The 11,217-nt window shown below is 49.0% G+C and overlaps 1 protein-coding gene across 1 annotated transcript; it reads right to left on the bottom strand.

Moving 5' to 3' along the window:
• Nucleotides 1-229: 229 nt before the first annotated feature.
• DLL4 (delta like canonical Notch ligand 4) lies at nt 230-9,530 on the bottom strand. Its single transcript, XM_048949103.1, has 11 exons — nt 9,168-9,530; nt 8,812-9,075; nt 8,632-8,689; nt 7,737-8,006; nt 6,697-6,757; nt 6,458-6,588; nt 4,957-5,126; nt 3,625-3,844; nt 2,436-3,144; nt 1,591-1,699; nt 230-1,493 (listed from the first exon to the last, which is right to left on the bottom strand). Exons 1-11 carry the CDS (start codon nt 9,219-9,221, stop codon nt 1,416-1,418), a joined length of 2,124 nt encoding a protein of 707 aa, XP_048805060.1. The 5' UTR covers nt 9,222-9,530; the 3' UTR covers nt 230-1,415.
• Between the last annotated feature and the right edge of the window lie 1,687 nt (nt 9,531-11,217).

Below are 11,217 nucleotides of genomic sequence, written 5' to 3'. Positions count from 1 at the left end.
AATGTCAAACAAGAGCAGTAAGAATGAATAAGTCTATTGCATCTTTCAGTAAATTCACAGTCTGTCCAGTTCCATCCTCCACCTGAGAGCAGCAAGTTGCATGTAATTACAAACAGTCCAATCCAGTTCTGAATTGTAAACAATGCAGCAGGAACGTCCATCTACTGGCATTACCAAATCTGAGGTGCAAACAGGCTGATCTTCAGTCTTATACCTGTCAGGGGATAGAAAAATTTGAGGAATGAGAAGGAAGCACAGAATACAGCAGAACTAACAAACTATAGTTATGTCAAACCAAAGTAACATAAGCCAGACATTACTGCAGTTTAGCTATCAGTATTCACTAGTTTTGCCTGCATCCTGAGAGAATAGTCAAACAACTCATCTGTATGATGAGTAGCCTTCCCTACCTGAAGTGAGGGAAGGAAAGCCTAGAATAAATCGTACAAATCTGGGTGTTTAACATAATGTCTCTGTAAATAGCATATAGTATAGCTGGATAGCTTATGTGCTTTGGAGAAAAGTTTCAGGGTCTGCCATTCTGAAATTAAAAATACTTCTGGGGGAAACCAATGTAAAAATCAGCTTTTGCCAGCAAGGTCTTCAAAAGGAAGATATGGTATTTGGGTCTACTACCAGGAATGAAGCATCTAACTATCATTTATATCTTTGAAAATCCTTTCTGTTAGTCTTAAACTTTTAATATTGTTGGTTGACTAATATTCCAGCTTGCCTTCAAGCAGAAATCTGATATCCACCCTGGCAAGGGAGACAGAATCCTGCTCATCTGACTTCACAGGTCGCTGCTATATGGCACAGCAAGCTTCTTGGAGTCTCTAACTGAAACGAGCACTAATGGTGACTACGCTGAAAGGTATTGGTTTGTGATAAATTGCTTTTAACTTCTCTTTGGGCCTTTCTCTAAAGTGTCAACAATCCTTTTGGAACCAGCTGGATCTTCACTTCCTCCTTTTGTACTGTTCTCTGCCTTTTCAAAATAATGTCAACATCTGGATAACTTAAACAGCATTAAATTCTGTTACAGCCACGAATATGTAGCTAGAGCTTAAATGCCAAGAAGTTGAAATTTCCTTCCATGTCTTACTACAGACTTACTAAATAGCTGTTCTGCCTATCCACTAACATATTCAGTTACTTTTCATCTTCTGCTGGAAAGCTAAAGCTTTGCTTGTTGTCACTGAACACAGATTATCTATTGTAGTAATGGGGGTGAAAAAAAGAAAATGCACAGCTTTACATCAATGGGGCCATGAACTATTTTATTTTTTTTCCTCTGATTAAGATATGTTGTGATATATTGAATCTTTACAGGCTGACATTCAGTGCTTTCATCTCCCACCGACTTATCTAAACACAGAATCTCTGGTTTAATAAAATCAGAGCTGTTCATTTCTTTATTTTTCCCCACGTATGTTCTGTTTTCTTGGGCACTCCTGCATGCCATTGAAGAGATGAGGTGTATGCTGAGATCCCTGAAAACAGAGCATCATTCTCAGCTGCAGCTCTAAAGGATAGATTTGCCTCTTTTATTTTGTGAATTTATGTTTGTTCATTGGTGTGCTTGCTTACCTCTGTGGCTATGATGCACTCATTCCTTTCTTCTGTTATCACAAAGACGGACTGGTACATTGAATCCCTTGGAGAACATATCGCTGATATTCTACATTCCGGCTTTTCACTAAAGCAGGGCAGAGAGAAAAAGGTGTTATTTGACTTCTAACATGCCTGACTCTGAAATGCTACCATGAATATGTAGGCGTGGAACAAGATAGCTGTGGAGGTGAGGGAGAGGAGGGCAAAGGATGAAGTTTCACATGTTCTATATGATGGCAAGACATTTTACTTTAGGGAAGTGGAAGTGAGAAATGGCTACTGTCTTGCTAGATTTCTGCCATGTCCAGTTTAGTCAAGTACTCCTCAGATCCCTCAGTGCAGAGCAGCCACAAGCAGAACCCAGGCAAGACTTTCAGTATGCACATCAGAATATAGAGGAGCCAACAAATAGCTGCCCTTTTTTTTGAAGGGAGAAGTAATTTTCACTCTAATCTTTTTTTCAGTGTTTTCTAAATAAGCAAAATACTTATTTTTAATTCACTATTTGCTGTAGTATCACTTCCCTGTGATTTACTGAGGAAGAAAACATACTTCTTACTTTCATCACTGGACTGGTCACTCCTGTTCCCCTTCACAGCATTCACGTTACCAGCATACCGCGCACAAGCTTTCAATTAATTTAGCTACAGATACTACTTGGCCTGGCACTCATACTTCAGTTCAGAATTCCTGCCTTTGCTCTGGTTTGTTTTGTATGTTCTCTCCCTGAGTTAAATTTTTTCCCATTTTCTCATCTGCATCTAGGCCAGTGTGAACGTGTGGGGGGCTTACAGAGGCTACAAGGAAGGCTAAATTCTCACCTGTGTAGTCGGAGTGGAGACTTCTCTCCTAAACACTTTTCACTTTTGTAATATTTATCTTCCTGTGTCCCTCTACTCGTCAGATCTTTTACTAGATTGTAGTCCAGTTTATGATTCTTGGGTTTGTAGTTTGACTTCTCGAGCCCACAGTCCACTTCAAGGTCTTTATTTTTATTGGTGTTTTTGAGCTGGGAAGCTGGAATGAGATTGTCCTTCTGGAAGTCAGACAGGTTATTCATTGTCTCCAAGTCCTGCTGTGGGTGCATCCTCATCTGCCTGATGACCATTGCTATCATGCAGAACAGTATGAGCAAAGCCACAAGCCCCACTCCCATAGATATAGCAATCCAGGGGACTGGTTTAGGAGGAAGTGTGATGGGCACTGAATAAACTGGTAGTTCACAACGGCTGCCCATGAAGCCAGAAGGACAGTAGCAGACAAAGTTGGCACTATAAAGTCCACTGTAGCATGTGCCTCCGTTCTCACATGGCCCAGAAGCACATTCATCTCTGGTCTTGATGTCACAGTTCCTGCCGCTATAGCCTGGCAAGCACGTGCACGTGTAGTCATTGATCAGGTCATGACAAGTTCCCCCATTGGAACACGGGTTCCTGGCACAGTCATTGATGTTAATCTCACATTTCTGACCAGAGAAGCCAGCCCGACAACGACACACACGAATCTGACCAAGGTAAAAGCAATTACCATCTGAGGAAAAAGTAAAAAAGAAATCAGTATGCAATGTGTTTCGCTCAGAAACATAAAGCTCTCCCACCCTGTAAGCAAAACTACCTCAAGAAGAGGGAGATTATTTTACAAAACAACTAACTATCTAAGGCTTCCTTCTAGCTTACTGATCACCCTTTAAAACCATGCCACTTCTAAATATATAATAATGCTGGTTTAATGTATGTAATGCTTTCCCATTCCATAATAAAGCTTATGCACTGTTTTTTTTTGTTTTTTTTTTTTTTTTTTTTTTTTTTTTTTTTTTTTTTACATAGAAAATGCCAGTGAAAGTCCCTCGCAAGAGACCAAAATTAGGATAGATGTGGAATACAGTGAGGGAGAGGGATTAATGTATTAGAGGAAGTGTAGAGGTCAGATTGGATTTCTATCACTTCTGCACTGAAAAGCACAAACAAGTGGAGAAGCCATGAGATTTATTTTTTTATAAGAAAGACTCACCATTTGCACATGGGTTGCTTGTGCACCTGTCTACTTTTTTTTCACAGTTTGACCCCGTGAAACCAAAAGGGCAAACACAAGTGTAGCTGGCTCCTTGTTCTTTTTCCAAGCATGTGCCTCCATTGAAGCACGGAGAATCGATACACGTCAAAGCACTGTGCTCACAGTGAGCTCCATAGTAGCCAGGGGGGCAGGCACAGCGATAACCATTCTCCAAATCCTGCAAAACACAACATTAGGCCATTGTTATTTGATGCCACGAAATGATAGTTGTGCCTGTTTCTTTTTTGGTCAGCAGCAAGTGCTGTTCTGTCCCACTTCATTCACACTTGGATGTGGCAAAAATGGCATTTGCAGAGTAAATAACTGCAAGCTGGACTGTGGGGGGCAGGATTGTGAACTGGCTGTATTTGGCACATAAGAGTAATCATGCAACAGCACAAGCAGAGCAGATACAGTTGTAGGAGCCTAGAGGCAACTGGGCAAAAACAAGACTAATGCCACTACTGTCTGATGGGATCCCCAGTGTCCTAGAGCAGAATAACATATGGAAAGGGTAGATATCCTGATTGCAGCTGTGTAGGTTGGCATAAGAGCTCCTCCCCTCTTCCTCCTCCCCCCCCCCCCTTTTTTTTTTTCCCCCAAAGGGGTTATTTTGCTTTGCCATGGAGAAGTCCCACCACTTAGGTTACAACAAAACTTGTCTCCTCTTTATAAGCAATATATATCCAAGGCCTTGAGAGAAGGTAATTAGGTGGTCTTGGAGCATTAGCTTTAACCAAAACATGCATCAGATTACATCTGGTATCTATAAGCTATCAGTCTCTATCAGCATGTTGGATCAGTCATTGACTGGGTCTGAAAATACACTGAAACATGAGAAAACTGAAAATACAGAACTTCATTTCACAAAAAGTGCTTCATCTGATTGCCCTTGTATCAACTGATGCTGCAGTTCCATAGCTGAAAGACATTTTCTTTTACTTGCTATTGAAATATAGACCGCACATTTCTTTGTGAACCTTGGTTTGGGAAGCTTATTTTATTTTACAGATACACTCCCTCATGAGCCTTGGATCTTGCCAAGATCTCATAATGGCTGCCACAGAAACCTAAGGATCAGTTGACTAGTTCTAATCTAGATGATACATCTCCTCCTGTAACAGACTTCCTCCCCTGACACATCCAGGGAAGGGTTCAGAATGGTAGTTGTGAGAGTCAGTAATGAACCTGCGTACTATCGAATTCCCATTATGTTGTTACAAAACCATTTCTGAAAAGGTATACTGGAGCTTGCTTCACACAAAGACTTTACATTTAAAATGCCCTTACTGTGCAACTACCGCCGTTCCTACAGGGATTGCTGTCACACTCGCTGATCTCATGTTCGCAGTCAACACCAGTAAAGCCAGGTTTGCATGAACACGTATAGCTGCCCTGGCCAGTGTTCATGCAAGTTGCTCCATTTTTGCATGGTCTGTGGTGAGTGCAGTAGTTCAGATCTGCAAAGATACCAGGTGTTAGAAGAAAGAGTGTTTGACAGCTGGCAAAAGACGTTCATACAAAAACACCTTGATCAACAAAGAGTTTTAAATGAAGCCTTCAATTTTGCTACCAATACTGGAGATTCTTATCAGGTTATTATCAGTTCTAATCATGTCTGAGACTTATGAATTTTACACGTCTACTAATCGAGCTCTGAATTTTGAGAAACTTCTCTTTCTCAGTGCTTTGGTATGTTCTCCCTTTTTTGGGGGTGCAATCCCATTAGCTGTAATGATGCCAAAGTGAACAACGTACTCCAAATATTTTCTCAGAAAGACACTCTGAGGCACGACAGACACTCTGTGCACAATGTCACATAATAGAAGAGCTAGCCCTGTCATTAAAAGGTGTGCTCCAAGGCACATTCTGGGAAGGCAGGAAGGAAACAGAAGTATTTAGGCTTGGAGATTTAAACAAACATTGGAAATATTTTATTGTTTATTTATTGTGTTCTGTTGTTATGAATGTTATTAGTTTAAACTATCTAAATACTCTGCCAAACTAGATGGTTGTTTTTATTTTCCCTTTCAATTTGAGGCAGAGGTTAAGCACACAAGTCCATATCACATAAGTAGAGAATCTTTATAAGCACTATAAATGTCCGAGTAATGGAAACACAATTGGTTAATAGGTAACTACCAACAACAAAAAAAATTTGCACCTTTACTTTTCCTGCTTAATTCAGGCTTCCCTATCTTAATCCTGTAAATGTCTTGCAAACACTTGACTTGCTCTGAGTATTTAATGATCTCAGTGCCAGCAGTGCATATATGGCCTTGAGGACATGACTGCTCAGCTGGCTACAGTTCAGTGATTCACTGGGTTGAATAGGTGGAAGTGGTCTGGTGTACCTTAAAATGGAACCTGTACTTTTCATTCTTGCTTACATGATTTTTCTCTCATGCTCCAGACTTATCACATGAGTTAACTTCCTTGTATGCAAAATAAGGAAGGCCAAATTATGGTGTTTACTGCTGCTGGAAACTGTTTAGTAAATTGTTATCGTTGTACAGGGAATACATTAAACTTAGCTTGAGAAAGCAGAAAACTTGCCCACTCACCACTCACCCAGGTGGTGTTTTTCTCTTAAAAACAAGAGCTACCAAAAAGGCTTGGTTGTTTTCAGCCAAAACTAGTACAAATAAAGAATTGGTATCTGAGACAGCCTTGGCACAAAATAACACCTCTGTATACACACCATACACAAATTTAATTCTGGATCAGATTCCTTAATTCCAGACCGAGGAATATCCAACCCAGAGCCCTAAGCACAACCCTCAGAACCAACCTTGATCACAGAAGAGGCCACCCCATCCTTCGTCACATATGCACTGCCATTGTGTTTTACAAGTCCCATGGCGGCAGCCTATGTGGGGAATGCATTCATCGCAGTAGCGGCCTTGCCAACCAGAACGACAGCTACAAGAAGAGTCAAATTAAAGCATTAATGACATGGAAAAGAGTTTAAGTTTCTATTACAAGTTGACATTTTAATTGAAATTCAGATTGCAATTGCCATCTACTCACATGCACTCTCCAGGCTTGGTGCAATATCCATTCTGTTCGGCACATCCAGACAGACAGATGGCTGTAAGGAAGACAGGAAAAAAGAGCAGAAATGTTTAGGTAAATACGTGCGGACAACAGAATACACTTGTAAAAGGGGGAACGCCAGCTTTTAAAAAATACTTTGAAAACCAGTTTTGCACTTTCAAAGCTTTGTTTTAAAAACTCTCAGTACGGGGAGTCCTGGAGCAGGAGGAAGTGAACGGGGAGAGCCAACATCTGACAAGCTGTCCCTTAGTTTTTTTCAGTTTACACAACAAACACGAACTCTTGCAGCTCTCTCAAAAAGCAGCAAGAGGCGGCAGCCACGCTTACTCTAACAAAAGACTGCAGAAACCCAGCGGGGCCCTGAGCCCACAGCAAAGATTCCCGCTATACAGTGCGACACCTGCCCCACCAATGGCAGCAGAAGTGGGGAAGCCTCTGCAGACAAGCTGCTGGCAGAGTAACTTGGGATAGGTATGACTGACTCAGGGATATTAGCTCTTCTCTGCTGTTTCTTCATACGTGTAGAAGTGCAGCATGACATTGGCAGCTGCAGCAACAGCAGTGCAAAGTCCTCAGCATGCCACTTTTCATCTCCTGGCACGGAGTGGAAAGGTCAGCGTGAAAGCACAGCCCAAGCCTCCACCAGGTGCACTGCACTTAGCGGGCACAAGCAAACATGCTGCATCCAGCATGGGGCCTCCTGATGCACTTGCTGCAGGAAGACAATGCACGTTAGGCCCAGGGTACCTTCACTAAACAGCTCCCTCAGTTTGCCCCTCCTCAGGCTATGGCTTGGGTTAGCCTAGGTGAAGGTCTAAGGAAGCTGCAGCAGGTGTGCAAGACAACAGCGGGACAGGCCTGCCCAGTGCACAGGACAAGGGGCAGCACAGCCCACCAAGGTGATCCCTCTAGCACTGAAGCGAGCTGGCCGAGGCCCTGCTATGCAGATGGGCTGCGGGGCCTGGAGAGCTGGCGTGGCAGTCACCACCGGTAGGGCACGGAGCAGCACTTACGCTTGGTGCAGTACTCGCCGGTCCAGCCAGGCAGGCAGGTCAGGCTGCCATCCACCTCGCAGACATAGTGCCCAAAGCGGTCGTCGCGGCGCTTGCAGAGGCGGGAGCAGCTCTCTCCGTAGTAGTTCTCGCTGCAGACCACGCGGTAGGAGTAGCGCAGCTGGGTCAGCAGGCTGCTCTGCACATCCTGAGACCAGACCTCACCCACCGCCAGCGACCGCTGGATGGCCATCTGGCTGATGAGCCACTCCTCCGGCGGCGGCCGCGAGCCTGCGGGACAGCAAGTAGCGCATCAAGCTGCGGCCAACACCACCGCCACGTCCACCACCCACCCTGGGAACCCACGTGTGTGCTACAGGGCACGGCGCTGCCCCGGCCCCAGCGAGGAGAGACGGAGCGCGTCGGTGGGAATGGAGCGGGGTCAGCATGCTGCTGCCCTGAAGGATGGAGGGAGCGGGGTCGGTGTGAGAGAGGACCCGTAGCCGAGAGCCCGGGCCGAGGGGGCTCCGCGTCGAGGGCTTTCAAAAGTGCTGCTGGAATATCCTTTTCCTCTCTTGTCAGAAAAACATCCCAAAGCCATTATTCCTTTCCAAAGGGCGGAATTCGAGAAAGGTGTAAAATACAGGAAAAGGCGGCCGGGGCTCTTTGGCAGCCTCGCGGCTTTCTCACCGCTGAGCTCCTTTCTTTCCCACGCCAAAAATAAACCGCAGGAAACGCAATTGTGTTGGAGATTAGGTCGGGACAGAATCAAAGCGGCCCCTGACGGGCATCGTTTGGGGACTAACTGCCGATGGTCGGATAAAGCCGGCCCCGAAATTATCGCATAAACATCTGAGCCGGGGGCGGCGGGGCCGGGCTGCCGTTAACCGTTTCGGGGCGGGGGCGCGGCGCTCACCTTGCGGCAGGTAATTGGCGGGCGCGTGCCAGGCCTGGATGATGAGCGAGAAGGTCCCCTGCGGGCAGAGAGCAAGAGCAGCGTCAGCACAGCACAGCGCGGCGCGCCCGCACCCCGCCCGCACCGCACCGCCCCGCGCCGCTCGGCCGAGGAGCGCGCCCGCCGCCCCGCGCTGCTCACCGGCCACGTGAAGTTAAAGGGCAGCTTGATGGGGCTGTCGAACCGCTCCGTGTCGCGGATGCTAAAGGAGTTGACCCCCAGCACCGGGGTGATGATGCTGCCGAAGGTGCAGGAGCCCGGCGACACCACCGCCTGGAAGTGCTTGAGGCAGACGCGGAAGAAGGTGCGGCAGTGCGGGGCACAGGGCTCTCCGCTGGCCAGCGCCCCGCGGCTGTTGACGAACTCGTGCAGCTTCAGCTGGAAGACGCCGGAGCCGGACGCGCTCTGCACAAAGGAACACAACACAGCCCCGTCACACCTCGGCCAGCACCCACTGACACCTCGCCAGCCCCTCTCGCCGTCGCTCCGACCGTTACCTGCTGCAAAAGCACTAACAGCAGCGTCAGGCCGCAGGCGCGCCGCGCTCTCATCCTCGCGCCGCTCGTTCTGTATTCCCCAAAAGCTCCGCCGAGCGCGGAGAGCGGCGCTGCCCGCGGGCCGGAAGGTAAATCCAGGTGTGGCCGTGCCCTCGGGGCGCTAATCCTGCGCTTTATAAACTCCAGAGCCCGCGGGCTGGGAACGGGGACGCCTCGTCGGGACGGCTCCTCCTTCGGCGGGTGCCGGCAGCGCTCGGTAAATGGGAAACTTGCTTTCCTCCGAGCGGTTTATATAGTTGCCTCGCATCCTCGCGAGCTCATTATGTAAACTGTCAGTCAGCGCGCGGGCGATCCCTCCCCTTTTCCATCTTTCCTTTCTGGAAAACGGAGCCCGGTGCTGCGGAAGCCCTCGGGTCCCACACTCTAATCCCGCTGCCGGCGCTCCGCGCGGGGCCGGACAAACCCCCGGCCGCTCGGCTCTGTACCCCCACGACGACGGGAGCTCCGAGTGGCGGGGTTCGACGTGTTCCCCAAACTCGCCCCGTCCCCCCCGCCCGCGCCCCGGGGCTGCTTCTCGGGCAGAAGGCAACGGCCGGGCCGAGGCGCCCGGGGCGCCGCTCCCCGACGGCCCTGGGGCGGGGGGGGCTCGGGGAGAGGGCCGGGGCCGGACCGCTGGCGGCGTTGTGCCGCTGCCGGCCCGCGCTCCAGCGTGCGCCAGTAAAGCCTTGGCCTGATTGTGGCGTGCGCTTATTGTTGGGTCGCGTGTCCCTCATTAAAGCCGAGCACAGAGAAGGCCTTTCATGTGGCTTTTTATTTCAGCTTGTTAAATGGATGGGAGGCCGGAGGGGGGAGGGAGAGATAAACCCTCAGCTGTATGGTAATGAGGCCTTGCCACCTTTGTGCCAGCGTCGGGCTCGCCCGGCTGCGAACCTTTCCGGCGTGGATCACCTGGGGAGCAGCCCTCGGGCTGCAGCTCTCCCAAAGGCGCTCCTGGTGCAGCGGCGATTCCACGGATCGGGCCCTTTGGGGGAGCGCGATAAGAAGGAAGTCCCAGGGTCCGGCTGGCTCGGCACCGCTCTGAACCCTCGGCCCGGCCACTCCCTGGAAGCGGCCCCGGATCGGGATGCGGGCCCCGGGGGAATAAAGGCGCGGGGTGCGGAGGTGCCCGCGGGGGCATGAGGCACGCGCCGGGAACCCTTTGTCTGGACCCGTAACCGGGTCGGGAGGAGGAATGTGCCGCCGCCGACGAGCTAGGAATTTTGCAGCGATCCGCCCGGCCAGATCCCGGCTTTACCAGCAGCAGCGTCAACTGTCAAAATCAAATCTGATGCTAATAGCTTCGGTACTAAATAAAATGAGAGGCCAGATAACATCAGTGCTTGATAAATGGTAATGAGTGTCTAACCTAGGGGAACAGAAGGGCTGTGGGGCTCTTTAATTCAGCATTGAAAGGCTAGCTGGGTACTGCGGGCTCTAGCAGATGTTAGTATGTGTGTGTTTTGATTTTTGACTTGTATTGGACGTTTATTAGGCTAACCAGAGCCACCCCACGCATGGCCACTCGGCCCAGGCACCATCTGGCACAAGCAGGGCGGCGCGCAAGAATAGGGCCTCGCTTCGGCGCTGGGGATCCACGGGCAGCATCTACCATATGGACCCGCAGCTAATGTAGGTTACGGAGAGGCGAGCTCTGCTCTGCTCTGCTCCTCGCAGCTCCGCAGAACTCCCCGCGGTCCCGCGCCGCGCACGTCGCCCCCCTCCCCGATCCCGGCACCGAGCGGCTCCGCCGGGCAAACGTTTCCCGGAGCCGAAGCGAGCCGTTGCGATAGGGGCGTAAAATGAGACTCCGGGGCGTTGTTGTGATTGCGGCTATAAAAAGAGCCCCTCATAAAGTAATACGCGGGGAATATAACAAACCACCTGCTGCATGTTGACACACGCACACGGACTTCAGAAGGAAAAAAAAAAAAAAGAAGTTGCGCTGATAGCATCGGGCGGCTGTGCCCGAAAGGCGGAGAGCGGGAGCGCGGCGCTCCCCAGTTCCCCGCGC

The sequence above is a fragment of the Lagopus muta genome, chromosome 6 (genome assembly GCF_023343835.1).
Source record: "Lagopus muta isolate bLagMut1 chromosome 6, bLagMut1 primary, whole genome shotgun sequence".
Classification (NCBI taxonomy): domain Eukaryota; kingdom Metazoa; phylum Chordata; class Aves; order Galliformes; family Phasianidae; genus Lagopus; species Lagopus muta.
The sequence above is the reverse complement of the archived record's forward strand: the minus strand, read 5'-3'. Positions and strand labels throughout refer to the sequence as shown.